The sequence below is a fragment of the Hyla sarda genome, chromosome 4, assembly GCF_029499605.1.
Source record: "Hyla sarda isolate aHylSar1 chromosome 4, aHylSar1.hap1, whole genome shotgun sequence".
NCBI classification, from domain to species: Eukaryota; Metazoa; Chordata; class Amphibia; order Anura; family Hylidae; genus Hyla; species Hyla sarda.
Window position 1 is genome coordinate 289,315,558 of NC_079192.1, and position 16,035 is coordinate 289,331,592.

A 16,035-nucleotide genomic window follows, 5' to 3' on the forward strand; every position below is an offset into this window, starting at 1 on the left:
CATGATATACTGCATATAACATTTGAGGACTAGTTGCAAAGGTGCTTTATGTTTTATTTTATATGTATTAAACGGGTTCTCCGGTGAAATCCTTTTTTCTTTTAAATCAACTGGTGGCAGAAAGTTAAACATATTTGTAAATTACTTCTATTAAAAAATCTTAATCCTTCCAGTACTTATTAGCTGCTGAATGCTACAGAGGAAATTCCTTTCTTTTTGGAACACTGATGACATCACGAGCACAGTGCTCTCTGCTGACATCTCTGTCCATTTTAGCAACCATGCATAGCTGATGCATGCTAAGGGCAGCATGGCTCAGTGGTTAGCACTGCTGCCTTGCAGTGCTGGGGACTTGGGTTCAAATCCCACTAAGGACAACGATAAATAAAGTATTATTATTATAATAATGTCAGCAGAGAGCACTGTGCTCGTGATGTCATCAGAGAGCATTCCAAAAAGAAAAGAATTTCCTCTGTAGTATTCAGCTTCTAATAAGTACAGGAAGGATTAAGATTTTTTAATAGAAGTAGTTTAACTTCCTGCCACCAGTTGATTTAAAGGAAAAAAGGTTTTCACCGGAGTATCCCTTTAAGCCATGTGCACAATTTCTGGGCTATTTCTCAAAAACACTGCTTTATGTCTCAAAAGACACTTAAAAACTATAATTTATTTTACCATTGTAAGTTTCATCATTCACATTCAGTTTTACATTTGTTATTATAAAAGACAATACATTAAGTGTAGGGGGCTTCTTTTGAGCCTTTTATAAGCCAAGCTTGTTTTCGGTACATACTTTAATGGAAAAAAACAAACAAACAAACTTAAATACATGTGTAGCCTTTATATTGTGTTTTTAACCATTTACTTCTATTGATTCCTATGTGTGACAGAAATCACAATGATGATAATCGCAATTCCCATATAGCATTCCAAGGAAAAGCTCCGCAGTACTCTCCTGTTTTCTACTAGTCATCCAGCTGACAGAGACAAGCCACTCCTCTGTTAACCCAGTGATTTGGGGGTTTGTCTGTTGCCAGATTGATAGTGAGGACATAATTTGATGAATGTCCCGTTGTAGAGAGTTCTCCATGACGGGCGCTTGTCTTGTAAACTGTGGAAATAACAATAATAATAGGAATCCAAAATGGAAAAACATTTAACAAATGTAAGCAATGTTTACAGTGTATTAGGATCAATACATACAGGGGTTTTGCAACTATGGACACTTATCCCCTATTGACACACTAGGCCATAGGTGTCTGATCATGGAGGTGATTTCTGACCATTGGAATTCCCTTATGATCTTAAAAACAGGACTCTTGAAAGCTCCTGTCTGAGTGGAGTAGTCATGCACATGCCTGCGCACCCCTCCAATTATTGTCTATGGGAGTCCTGAATTTAGCCAAAAACAGCTCTAAACTATCTGCCGGTTGAGCATGTGCACTGTTGCTCCATTTAAATGGGAGCTTCAGGAGCCCTGATCTAGAGATTGTGTGTGTTTCGTTCGGCTGGGAGATCTGACTGCTGGGATAGAGTATAAATGTCAATGGTGGCAAACCCCTTTAATATTATGAGGATGGTACCTTTGATTAAACCCTAGGACAAAAGGGAACTCCATTTTTTTATTCACAAGTATAACATTTCAATAGAATTTTTTTATTAGATGATTATGTAGCATATTATATCGGTGTCTGTTGACTGTATGATACTATTATTTGGATACTGTATGTCAGTTTTATGTGGACACTGAACAGAATTGATGTTTATGGCATTGTTATGTACTCACTGCTTTTTTATATACTATGGGTACTGATAGGCAGTATTGTGGGATGCTTCTTGATATTTAGCACATGCTATTACGTACTTTTCAGTATTACTAAATATGGTCAAGGCTCATCCTGATGTCAATAGATTTTGATAATGAGAATCATTGAGAATGTAAGTAAATATGCAATGAGTACTAGTTCTTGCCAACTATGTATATACCATGCAGTTTTGATGTTTTGTACTTTACCTGGGCATTGATAAAAGGAATCAACTTGCGCAACTTTTTCTCCAGGAATAAGCCATATCTTTACATTGTCTGTAAAGGAAGCACCTCAGAAAACTGCTGTAATTTGAAAACTGTGTTTATATCTATTGCTGTAAATTTGGAAGATAGGAGAAAGATATGGATGCTATGGCTTAAAGCATTACTGTCATTTCTAAAAACTTTCCCTTGTTATGCAGACATGTCAAAATTTTTGATTGGTTGAAGTCTCAATGCTGAGACCCCAACTTATCTCTAGATATAGCCTAATAAAGAGTATGGCAGTGTGCTTCACTCCTTGCTCGCTCCAACTCACCACAGGAAATTATCTCCTGCAATCAGTGGAGAAGGGGTTACAGAGCAGCTAGCAGTAATTGGAAGAAGAGACAAAGCACAGTACAGCAGACTCAGGAGGGAAGTAAATGCACAGTTAGTGAGGGTGGGCTCAATGCTTGTCTAGGACATGCGCCTTCCTAAGCAGTGGATTTCAGAATGAGTGAGCAGCTGTACAGAGGGATATGTGAGCCAAATATAGAAACTAGACATATAAAAAAAGAGATGATAAGCATCTGTATGACCTAATGAGTAACATATAGAAACATTGTTTTATTCTGTAATATGACAGGCATGTGTCTACTATTGTATCAGGTATTTTAGAAATATAGAACTTGTCAACATTCCATTAAATAGGATGAGATATGCATTGCATATTTCGACATGCTGTTTTATTTTACCAACATCAAATTATTTTTAGCCTTGAAACATAATTTATTTAGTACAGCAGAATATTATCTGTCTGCTTTTGAGAAAAATGCTGAAAATATAAGAGCACCTAAACTGTGTATATTATGCATATTATACTAAGTTATGAAAAAGGATACAATAGGCATGCTTTCATACAAAACTTTTGGGAAAGATTCACCAATCACATGTTTGTCACGATCCCATCTTGCTCCTTCTATGTAGAGACCGTAGATATAAATGCCGTCAGACTGCAGAGGAAGAAGACATTTAAACAGAAGGGTGACTTCTCAGTCTAATGCCCAACAAAAACAACCACTTAAGGACCAAGGGCATACAAGTACGCCCTGAAGTCCTGGTACTTAACCCCTTAAGGACCAAGCCCATTTTCACCTTATGGAGCAGAGCGCTTTTTGCACATCTGACCACTGTCCCTTTAAGCATTAATAACTCTGGGATACTTTTACTTTTCATTCTGAATCCAATATAGTTTTTTCGTGACATTTTCTATTTTATGTTAGTGGTAAATTTTTGTCGATACTTGCATACTTTCTTGGTGAAAAATTCCCAAATTTGATGAAAAAATTAAACATTTTGCATTTTTCTAACTTTGAAGCTCTCTGCTTGTAAGGAAAATGAATATTCCAAATAAATTATATATTGATTCACATATACAATATGTCTACTTTCTGTTTGCATCATAAAGTTGGCATGTTTTTACTTTTGGAAGAAATCAGAGGGCTTCAAATTTCAGCAGCAATTTTTCACAAAATTTTCAAAATCGGAAATTTTCAGGGACCAGTTCAGTTTTGAAGTGGATATGAAAGGCCTTCATATTAGAAATACCCCATAAATGACCCATTATAGAAACTGCACCCCTCAAAGTATTCAAAATGACATTCAGAAAGTTTGTTGACAGGAATAGCAGCAAAGTGAAGGAGAAAATTCTAAATCTTCATTTTTTTACACTCACATGTTTTTGTAGACCCAGTTTATGAATTAAGGCGTAATAGGAGAAAAAGCCCCCTAAAATTTGTAACCCAATTTCTCTCGAGTACGGAAATACCTCATATGTGTATGTGAAGTGTTCGGCGGGTGCAGTAGAGGGCTCAGAAGGGAAGGAGCGACAATGGGATTTTGGAGAGTGAATTTTGCCCCTATGGTGCCAGAACAGCAAAAAAATAAAAAGACCCACATCGCATACTATTTTGAAAACTACTCACCTCAAGACACATAACAAGGGGTCCAGCGAGCCTTAACACTCCACAGGTGTTTGCCGACTTTTCGTTAAATGCTCACTGCACCACTTATTACATTACACGAGTGGTGTAGTTTCCAAAATGGGGTCACATGTGTGGGGTCCATTGTTCTGGCACTATGGGGGCTTTGTAAACACGTGTGGCCTTCAATTCCGGACAAATTTTCTCTGCAGAAGCCCAATGGCGCTTCTTCTCTCCTGAGCATTGTAGTTCGCCCGCAGAGCACTTTACATCCACATATGGGGTAAGTTCTTACTCAGAAGAAATGGGGGTTACAAATTTTGGGGGGATTTTTTCCTATTTTAGGGTAATACCAGCATTTTAGTGAATTTTTTTCTCTCCTAATTTTCCCATCCAACTTTAACGAAAATTTGTCAAACATCGGTAGGGTGTTAAGGCTCACTATACCCCTTGTTACGTTCAGTGAGGGGTGTAGTTTCCAAACTGGGTCTCACGTGGGTATTTTTTTTTTGCGTTTATGTTAGAGCCGCTTTAAAATCAGCCACCCCTGTGCAAATCACAAATTTAGTCCTCAAATGTACATAGTGCGCTCTCACTCCTGAGCCTTGTTGAGTGTCCGCAGAGCATTTTACAAATTTTGGGGGTCTTTTTTTCCTTTTTCCTCTTGTGAAAATAAAAAGTATGGGGCAACACCAGCATGTTAGTGTAAATGAAATTTTTTTTATACTAACAGGCTGGTGTAGACCCCAATTTTTCCTTTTCATAAGGGGTAAATGGAGAAAAAGCCCCCCAAAATTTGTAGTGCAATTGCTCCTGAGTACGGAAATACTCCATATGTTGCCCTAAACTGTTTCCATGAAATACGACAGGGCGAATTGAGAGAGCGCCATGCGCATTTGAGGCCTACATTAGGCATTGCATAGGGGTGGACATAGGGGTATTATACGCCAGTGATTCACAAACAGGGTGCCTCCAGCTGTTGCTAAACTCCCAGCATGCCTGGACAGTCAGTGGCTGTCCGGAAATGCTGGGAGTTGTTGTTTTGCAACAACTGGAGGCTCCATTTTGGAAACACTGCCGTTCGATACGTTTTCATTTTTATTGGGGGGGAGGGCAGTGTAAGGGGGTGTATATGTAGTGTTTTACCCTTTATTATGTGTTAGTGTAGTGTTTTTAGGGTATATTCGCACTGGTGGGGGTTTACAGTGAGTTTCCCGCTGAGAGATTGCGCTGCGGCGGAAACTTTGCCGCAGTTCAAACTTGAAGCAGGAAACTCACTGTAAACCCACCCGTGTGAATGTACCCTGTACATTCACATGTGGGGGCAAACCTCCAGTTGTTGCAAAAACTACAACTCCCAGCATGGACTGTTTGCCGAAGAGCATGCTGTGAGATGTAGTTATGCAGCAGCTGGAGGTACGCAACTACAACTCCCAGCATGCAGAGACAGCTGTTTGGGCATGCAGGGAGTTGTAGTTTTGCAAGATCTGAAGGGCCACAGTTAAGAGACCACTGAACAGTGATCTCCAAACTGTGGCCCTCCAGATGTTGCAAAACTGCCAATCCCAGCATGCCCAAACAGCAAACAGCTGTCTGGGCATGCTAGGAGTTGTAGTTTTGCAACATCTCGAGGGCTACAGTTTAGAGACCACTGTATAGTGGTCTCTTAACTGTGGCAATTCAGATCTTGCAAAACTACAACTCCCAGTTGCCCTACAGATGTTGCTAGGCAACCCACCGGCTTCCGTAGGATCGTCGCACCAGGGAACCGCCCCAGGGAGCCGCAACGCCGTCCTCTGCCACCCGCTGCTGATCGCCGATGGGTAAATGGACCTCCGGTGCCGGTCACCGTCGGTTCCCCCATTCTGCCCGGACTACTGTGGGTGGGCAAAACGGGGGAACCAAACTTTAACCCATACCCTTTAGTCGGCTGGACCGGCTGACCGATCACCATCAGCATCAGCGGGTGATCGGCGGTGGAGGGAGGGGGTGATCGGCGGTGGGGGTGTGGGGAGGCTCACCTGGAGTCTGGTGTGACGGCGGTGGTCTCCTGAGGTGGCGGTCCCGGTGGTCTGTGGTGAAGGGATCCAACAGCAGGAGGTAAGCGCTGTTTGCCTCCTGCTGTTGCTTAGCAACAACTCCCAACATGCACAGAAAAAGGGCATGCTGGGAGTTGCAGTTTTGCAACAGCTGGAGGCACAACTGCAACTCCCAGCATGCCCAGACAGCCAAAGGGCATGCTGGGAGTTCTAGTTATGTAGTTCTGAAAAAGTGTGCCTCCAGCTGTAGCATAACTACAACTCCCATCATGCACGAACAGCAACCCCTACACATACCCCTACACAGTTATCCCCCCCCCCAACAAAAATGAAAAACGTCTGGTACGGCACTGTTTCCAAAACGGAGCCTCCAGCTGTTGCTAAACAACAACTCCCAGTATTGCCGGACAACCATTGACCGTCCAGGCATGCTGGGAGTTTTGCAACAGCTGGAGGCACCCTGTTTGGGAAACACTGCCGTAGGGTAATTTTGGTAATGGAGGCAAGAATAATTCTTGCATCCGGGTCTGTCCCTAGGCAAATCCCTAATTTAGGCCTTAAATGCACATGGCACTCTCTCACTTCGGAGCCCTGTCGTATTTCAAGGCAACAGTTTAGTGCCACATATGGGGTATTTCCGTACTCGGGAGAAATTGCCTAACAAATTTGGCTGGAATTGAAGGCCATGTGTGTTTACAAAGCCCCCATGGTGCCAGAACAGTGGACCCCCCTCCCCACATGTGACCCCATTTATGAAACTACACCCCTCACGGAATGTAATAAGGGGTGCAGTGAGCATTTACACCCCACTGGTGTCTGACAGATGTTTTGAACAGTGGTCCATGAAAATTAAAAATGTAATTTTTCATTTGCACAGCCCACTGTTTCAAAGATCTGTCAAACACCAGTGGGTTGTAAATTCTCACTGCACCCCTTATTACATTCTGTGAGAGGTGTAGTTTCCAAAATAGGGTCACATGTGGGGGGGGGGGGGGGGGGTCCACTGTTCTGGCACCACGGGGAGCTTTGTAAACACACATGGCCTCCCACTTCCATTCCAAACAAATTCTCTCTCTAAAAGTCCAATGGTGCTCCTTCTCTTCTGAGCATTGTAGTTTACCCGCAGAGTACTTTACATCCACATATGGGATATTTCCATACTCAGAAGAAATGGGGTTACAAATTTTGGGGGGCATTTTCTCCTATAACCTCTTGTAAAAATTGTATATTTGGGGGGCGGGGGGAACAGCATATTAGTGAAAAAAAAATTCATGTACACATCCGACTTTAACGAAAAGTCGTCAAACAGCTGTGGGGTGTTAATGCTCATGGTACCCCTTGTTATGTGCCTTGAGGAGTTAAGTTTCCAAAATAGTATGCCATGTTATGGCACCATAGGGGCCTCCTAAATGCGACATGCCCCCCAAAAACCATTTCAGCAAAATTCACTCTCCAAAATCCCATTGTCGCTTGTTCAATTCTGAGCCCTCTAGTGCATCCACAGAGCGCTTTATATTCACATATGAGGTATTTCCTTAATTGAGAGAAATTGGGTTACTCATTTCGGGGTCATTTTCTCCTTTTACCCCTTGTAAATATTCATAAAATGGGTCTACAACAACATGTTAGTGGAAAAATTTAGATTTTGAATCTTCTGCTTCAATTTCCTGCTATTCCTGTGAAACACCTAAAGGGTTAACCTTTCTGAATGTCATTTTGTATACTTTGAGGGGCACAGTTTTTATAATGGGGTCACTTATGGGTATTTCTAATATGAAGACCCTAAAATCCACTTCAAAACTGAAATGGTCCCTGAAAAATTCCGATTTGTGAAAAATTGGAAAATTGCTGCTGAACTTTGAAGCCCTCTAATGTCTTCCAAAAGTAAAAACATGTCAACTTTACGATGCAAACATAAAGTAGACAAATTGTTTATGTGAATCAATATATCATTTATATGGTATGTCTATTTTCCATACAAGCAGAGAGCTTCAAAGTTAGAAAAATGCAAAACTTTCAAAATGTTCATGACATTTGGGAATTTTTCACCAAGAAATTATGCAAGTATCGATGAAAATGTACCACTATGTTAAAGTAGAAAAGGTCATGAAAGAACGATCTTGGAATCAAATTCATAAGTAAAAGCATTCCAGAGTTATTAATGCTTAAAGTGGCAGTGGTCAAATGTGCACAAAATGCTCGGGTCCTTGAGGTCATAATGGGCTTGGGCCTTAAGGGGTCAAACACTGTAAATTGTTGACCTTTTATATATTGTCCTTTAGTTACCATTGCCTGTCTAGGTTCACATACTAAAGTTGTTAATTGTAAACAAAAACTTGGAAATCAATTGAAGAGAACCATTACCGGAGAGACATCAATATCATCTATATGATGATGTTCAGTTATCTGAATCCGCAGTCCAAGTAAATCTATAGGGGTCTTATATTTCCTGGCATAATTTTGCAGTGCTCCTGTCAGAAAAGATTGAGTGAAGAAAAACCCTGAGATCCAAAACACTTTCGGTGTTCCCTTTTCAATCCATCCCTAAAACAAAAGAAAGAGTGAATGTTGTATTTATTTATTAATAATAAATATTTAAGATCAGACTTCTTCTGAAGGCATTGCTTTACAATGGAGGTGCATACATCTGTACTGCAGTAGTAGTAGTACTAACACAGTATAATATAGTCCAAATGTCATACAAACAGTTTTAAAGAAAATTTTAAAACAAAATACTGTTTTGACTTCCTGCTTGCCATTTGCTCATTTGTATGGACAGAAACTGAAAGAAAGCATATATGGTAGAGGATTTCTGAGATTTGAAGGCAGTTGCTACAGGTAAACTGTAAATTGTATACCTAGTTTTGAATAAAATTTCAAAAATTGTCCATACTAAATTAAGTATATTTGGTATCCCTGTAAACATAACCCACCAAATGCAACATACCAGTCACTATATCATGTACTACAAGTATTACAATCTTTATTAGTACAAAAAATGCATAAAACATCACAAAATTACACAAAATTGAGATCAGGTGCAATGACAAACTGATACAGAAAATAAGGTGAAGGCAATAGAATGCATACAATTGTATATGATGGGTGCATGAGTCACATTAATGAAAAATGTTTTCAGAACAATGGCAATATAGTCATAACCACAAGGGGCAAGACAACAGAACAGCAAGATAGAAGAGACACACATTACAGAGGAGTGACATAAATAAGTTACAGTAACCAGAGAAGAATAAGACCCGCCATGTGTGCTGTCTAGAGCCTGCACCTACGTGCCCCAATGTACATTTTCCAGTTGCTTTGTCAAGGGACGTGCCACGTTGGGGTAAGTACAGTGCGTATGTACAGTCCTGCAGGAATGTGTGGGAACTTACTTCCTGCACTGTTTCTGCAGCAAGAACACAGTTCCTATTAGCAGGAGTCCTGCAGGACCAGCCCTTGTGTGGATGAGTTCCCACAGGTTTTTTTTCAGGACTTGACCCCTGGGTACGTATGTGTGCAATCCGCCTCTACGACCAGACACACATGTCGGCCATGGTGTCATGCTGCTGCCGACACGCCTCCTGCATGGGAAGAGCCGCGGCAGAGCCGGGGCCCCATACAGAAGATCAGGAACCCCATTAATCAGACATGTATCCCCTATCTTGCGGATAGGGCATAAGTTGTATAAGGCTGCAGTACTCCTTCAAGTTGTTGCCTAAATTCTGCTATACAGTATGTATAGCTAAAAAGCAACAGTCCCAGTACTAAAGGAATACTAAGACATTACTGCCTGTGTCACTAAACATAACCTTTGTTTTCATATTTGTTTTAAATAACACATCTCTGTTGACACTAGTGTCATGGTTTTCCTTCCATTTGATTAAATCCAAACAAACCCATAACTTTTAGCTGTCAAAGTTTGCTGTCAAAAATACTGGAATCGGTGACAGCAGCACATAGTCCTAATGATACTGTGCTACAAAGTTAAAGGAATTCTGTATTGGAATATAACTTATCCCCTATCCGAAGGATAGGGGATAAGTTATAGATCGCAAGGGGTCCGACCTCTGGGACTCCCCACAATCTCCTGTACTGGGCATGGCAGTCCGCAGGAAGGGGGCTTTCCGTCATCCACATGATGCGGCGGCCGACATGCCCGCTCCATGTTTCTCATAGAGATAAATTGAGGGGGCGTGTCTGCTTTGACTTCCTGGTGGGACGGCACGGCACTTCCTGCGGACTGCCGTGGCCCTGTACAGGAGATCGCGGGGGGGTCCCAACGGTCAGACCCCCCGCAATCTAAAACTTATCCCCTATGCTTCGGATAGGGGATAAGTTATTTTCCACCACAGTATTTCTTTAATAATCAAAAATAAAAGCAATATGTTCTTTTACAACTTGGCTATACATAACATGTATTGCTACTTGTAGAATATAATAACAGTAATTTGCTAATAAACTGTATCAGTAAATCCCAGTCAAATTTTATTAAAATATTACAAATATTTTGTGGCAAGAAGTTTTATATGATCATTTTAGAATAATAAAATATAATATATAAAATAAAATAGTATAAAAAATTTTTTTTTAAATTTATTTCTGGAGAAAGCTAAAATGATTAACCTGTTCAGGACACCGGGCGTATGCATACGTCCTGCATCCCAAGTCCTTAAGGATGTGGGGCGTATGAATACGCCCGTGGAAATTCCGGTCCCCGCCACAAGCTGGTTGGGGACCGGACCGGAATGCCTGCTGAAATCATTCAGCAGGCACCCCGGCACATCGCCCAGGGGGTCCTGAGACCCCCCATGTCGGCAATCGCAGAAAATCGCATGTCAATTCAGACATGCGATTTTCTGCTATTCTGGGCTGATCGGGTCTCTGGTGACCCGATCACCCGGAAAATAGGGATGATCGGAGCTGTCAGAGACAGCCCCGATCATCCTGAGGGCTAGGAGTGAGGTCGCAGTGCTGCAATCTTCTCCTATCCCCTGCCATTGGTCAGAACTGATTCTGACCAATGGCAGAGCAGGACAGTGGGTTGCCGTGGCAACCCCCCGTTCTGCCCACCCCTGGATGTCGAGGGGAACATGGACAGAAGATGGAGGCTGGGTACCTGCAAAGAAGATGCCTGGGGACCCCGGATCTTCACTGGAGACTGCTGGATCCTGGCTCAGGTAGGGAAGCGACGGTGGGGGGAATTGAAAGTGAAAGTAAAGTGATATTTACTGTGGCAACCACTAGGAAGGCCAAACTGCAACTCCTAGCATGCCCAGACAGCCAAAGGCTGTCTGGCATGCTGGGAGTTGTAGTTTTGCAACATCTGGAGGGTCACAGTTTGGAGACCACTGTTACAGTGGTGCCCAAACGGTAGCCCTCCAGATGTTGCCAAACTACAACTCTCAGCATGCCTGGACTGCCCAGGCATGCTGGGAGTTGTAGTTCTGTAACATCTGTCCCTTCAGATTTAGCAATTTTTCATGAAATTTTTGAAAATTGCTGCTCTACTTTGAAGCCCTCTAATTTTTTCTAAAAGCAAAAATATGTCCATTTTATGATGCCAACATAAAGTGGACATATTGTATTTGTGAAGAAAAATTTATTGAGAATATCCATTTTCCTTACAAGTAGAGAGCTTCAAAGTTAGAAAAATGCTAAATTTTCACAATTTTCATGAAATGTGGATATTTTTCACCAAAAAAGGATGCAAGTAACGCCGAAAATTTACCACCAAAATAAAGTAGAATATGTCCCGAAAAAACAATCTCAGAATCAGAATATTCGGTAAAAGCGTTTTCGCGTTATTAATTCGTAAAGCGACCGTGGACAGAATTGCGAAAAAGGGCTCAGTTCTTAAGGTGAAAAAGGTCTGCGTCCTTAAGGGGTTAAAATCTAAAAATGTCACTGTTTGTTCAGCTTTCATATTGTATTGGCTACATAGAAAAGGAGTAATATAATAATATAATTATATTACTAAAGCAAATAGGATATGCCAAAGCATTAAAGGGGTTGTCTAGGCTTGTATGACTGATGGCCTGTCCTATAGTTAGGTGGTGCCACCACTACACAGTGAAAAGAGCCAACTACTTTCAACCCTGTTCATTGTGTAGTGTAGGCACTGAACAGCTGATCGTCAGGGGTGTTGGCTGTTGGCACCCTGCTAATTAGTGATTGATTGCTTATCCTAGGCCATCAATCATATGCCCCTGGAAACCCATTTACAATTGGTCGGACAAACATCTGAACCCATATCAAGGAATGAAGGAGCATAAACCCTTTTGGGCATTTTCCTGCTCAATGGCTTGCCAACTGCATCACAGTTCCAGTGAATGGCAGTGAATGGCAGTGTACTGCAGTTCCCTGCAGAGCAGGTGGTTAAATATGACATTATGTAGAAAAAAGTGTTCAAGCAGCCGTAGGGCAAACTAGCTCTGTGGCCCCTTTATTCTGAGGATTCTGTGGGTCTCAGCAGTCAGTTTCCAACCAATTAACAGGTAACTAGTAGAAATGAGCGAATCGAATCTGACAAATACCAATTCGTTACGAATTGAAAAATTAGATTCGTAATGAATCTGAATATCGCCGTGATTCAATAAAATTAATCGCTTCATTAAACTCCATTTAGGGCGGTCCAGGCTCCAGGGCATCTAAAATGGCGGCTCCACGTGTGAGGACATGGGGCAAGGAATTTTGGGAAGGCGGAAAGGTGGGATTACCCTGAATCACATGCAGCATGCAGCCTATCAGCAGCCTATCAGCAGCCAGACAGCCCTGTGATGTCACAGCCCTATATAATTTGCAGGCATCGCTTCAGCAAGTAATTTAAGCATTTTATTACAGAGAGAGAGTGTGTGTGTTCCACAGAGAAACAGCTTTATAGCAGCGATTCACCACAAGCCCAAATCACTGCAGAAAAGAAGTGACAGGGAAGGGAGAGAGAAAAAGTACACTTTTGGGTGTACTGCGACTCTGTACTGCTTCACTGGGGTGTACAACAACTCTAAAGCTAATAGGGGCCAGTTAGGGTGAAAACTAAAAGCCATAGTCACCTGCTTTTAGTGCCTAATACAGGTTGCGTATAGGAGTGTATTTTTTTTTCCTGTTAAACTAATTTTGGCCAGTTACTGTGAAAGGCCAGCCAAAGCTACATACTTGTTTTTGTAGCCTAATAAAGTTTAAGGCGTAGTGGAGTGTATTGTCCTCCTCTCATGAGTGTAAACTGTACGTACACCTATGTGGTGTACGTTTTTTCCCCTGTTAAACTAATTTTGGACAGTTACTGTGAAAGGCCAACCAAAGCTACACACTTGTTTTTGTAGCCTAGTACAGTTTTAGGCATAGTGGAGTGTATTGTCCTCTCATAAGTGTAAACAGTACGTACAGGTACATGGTGAACGATTTTTTTTTCCTGTTAAAGTAATTTTGCCCAGTTACTGTAAAAGCCCAGCCAAAGCTACACACTTGTTTTTGTAGCCTAATAAAGTTTAAGGCGTAGTGGAGTGTATTGTCCTCCTCTCATGAGTGTAACATATAAGCACTCAGCTGGTGTATAAGTATGTCAAACAGAGAAGTACCAGGACGTGTACAGAGGAGTGTCAGAGGCCTAAATTCATCAGGCGCAGGCAGAGGTCGCAGCAGACTAGGAGTGTGTGGCAGCAGTAGACGTAGCGAGAGGCCTGAGCTGCCAGTATCAGCTAGCAGTCGTGTCTCAACCAGCAACCCATCTGCCGTCATTGATTGGTTAACTCGGTTATCCACTTCCTCCCAAGGGACATCTGACACCCCTAGTCAACATTTGGTGGGTTCCTCAGACACAACCCTCAGTTGGCATGGCCCGAGAACAGTCCCTGTCCTCCAATTGCCTCTGTACTATGCTGTTCCCTCCCCCACAGAAATATCATATGCTGTGGGTTCAGCTCCACTATTTAAGGAGGATGATCTACTAGAGGACAGTCAGCAGCTACTGCCCAGCCAAGAATTGGAGGAAACATCCGCTGCTTCCTTCACTAGGTGGCCAAGTAGTGATGAGTAGAGTGGCATGGGAGGTGGTTTTGCAAGCCTTCAGGCTCCTGAAACAAAGAAAAGCGCTCCTTGGTGTGATAACGTAGATATAAAATGTACACAAAATGAACACAATTTTTGAAGTGCTCACCCTTGATGGTTGTACTGGGCCAAGTACAACAATGGAAAAGCGTGGAGGTGATCTACAGATCAAGGAACCAGCAGCCGCTCCTGGGATACAACAGCAAACACAAGGGAGACCTCCAAAGAACTCAGGATCAAGCAGGGCACATGGAACTCAGGTGAGAAAGAGAAGGTTTATTACCCACAATGCAATGCGTTTTGCCGAAAACTGCTTCGCCTGATGAAGCAGTTTTCCGCGAAATGCGTTGCATTGTGGGTAATAAACCTTCTCTGTCTCACCTGAGTTCCATGCGCCCTGCTTAATCCTGACTTCATTGAAGGTCTCCTTTGTGTTCAGGCTCCTAAAGCAGACACCGTTGAGGAACCAGAGGAGGACATCAGTGACATGCAGAAACAACTTGATGATGATGAAGCCGATCGTACTTGGGAGCCGGGTGCAGAAGGGGCTTCATCATAAGGAGAAGAGGGTTGCAGGTTGCCCGTGAGGCAGCAGCTGAGCCAGCAAGGTGGTAGCATGGTTGGGAGTTTGCATGGTGGCAGCAGTAGGAAGTCTGGAGCCAAACATTTCTGGGGAAGACCACCTGCTTTGCGGCAGCCTACCTGCCCAGGAGGTACTGCTGCACTGGCGTGTACAACAACACTAACGCTAATTTGGGCCAGTTAGGGTGAGCACTAAAAGCAAAGTCACCTGCTTTTAGTGCCTAATACTGTACTGGGCTGTACTAAACAGCGACTCTGTACTGCAGCACTGGTGTATACTACAACTCTCAAGCTAATAGGGGCCAGTTAGGGTGAGCTTGCTTTGTGACCGCTGAATTGTCACCATTTGGCAGCAGGATGACTTCTGGCTCTCCACCTTGTCGGATCCTCGCTACTGGCACAAAATTGGGGCCTTTTTTACACCCACTGAGAGGAAGGACAACCTGACCTTCTACAGAGACATCCTACATAGTCAGTTGGCCAATGCCTATCTGCGCCATTATCCATCCTCTCGCAGGTCTGACTCCGGGGGCCCTCTGCACTCACATTCCACTGCCATGGTTGCTGCAGAGGGGTGGGGTGGCAGGAGCAGTACCAGCTCCATCAGCAGCAGAGGGAGTCTACAGTCGCTGATGAGTAGCTTTCTTCACCTGCATAGTGAAGCAACTTATCAGCAACAGGTAGACCTGGAGCAGGACCTGAACCAGCAGGTGGTGGCATACCTTGACATGACCCTGCCAACACACTTTGAAGATCCTCTGGACTTCTGGGCAGCCAAACTGGATTTGTGGCCGTAACTAGCAGAGTTTGCCCTGGAAAAGCTGTCCTGCTTGGCCAGTAGTGTGCCATCAGACCGGGTGTTTTGTGCGGCAGGGGCCATAGTAACCCCAAGGAGAACTCGTCTGTCCACCAAAAATGTGGGGAGACTGACCTTTGTCAAGATGAATCAGGCATGGATCAGCCAGGATTTCCACCCACCAATGCCTGATGCATCAGAGTAGATTAACCATGGTGCCACACCAACACTTTACAAATATGGATACTGCAAAAAATATTTAAGGTGCTGCTCACTAGTAACAGAAATTCCTCCGCATCAGACCAAAAGTAATTATTGAGGATATACATTAGCTAAAACTTTACTTTTCTTAGGATCAAAAAAACGGACACATACATTTTGGGAAATCAAACAAAAGGAAAGGTGTGCAAAAAACACTATGTGCCACCTACACCACCAAGTATTGATGTGATACAAAGACCTTTAAAAGGTGGGAACAATGTATGGTCCATTGTAAAAGGTGGGGGTAAAAACTTCCCCTATAAGGCCCTACTCTCGCCCTATAAATTCCCTTCTTGGCAAGTGTTACTCGCCCTAAAAAGGGCA

General features: G+C 42.7%; 1 protein-coding gene across 1 annotated transcript in view; it reads right to left on the reverse strand.

Annotated features, from left to right (window-relative positions):
* Positions 1 to 565: 565 nt before the first annotated feature.
* The window catches only part of LOC130369339 (dynein axonemal heavy chain 3-like), a 919,716-nt gene continuing 904,246 nt past the window's right edge, over positions 566 to 16,035 (reverse strand). The window contains exons 54-57 of the mRNA XM_056574479.1: positions 8,394 to 8,573; positions 2,911 to 3,021; positions 2,015 to 2,072; positions 566 to 1,111 (exon numbers count right to left, since the gene is read on the reverse strand). Of these exons, the coding sequence (XP_056430454.1) occupies positions 966 to 1,111; positions 2,015 to 2,072; positions 2,911 to 3,021; positions 8,394 to 8,573 (495 nt within the window). The 3' untranslated portion in view covers positions 566 to 965. The remainder of the gene's footprint in view (positions 1,112 to 2,014; positions 2,073 to 2,910; positions 3,022 to 8,393; positions 8,574 to 16,035) is intronic.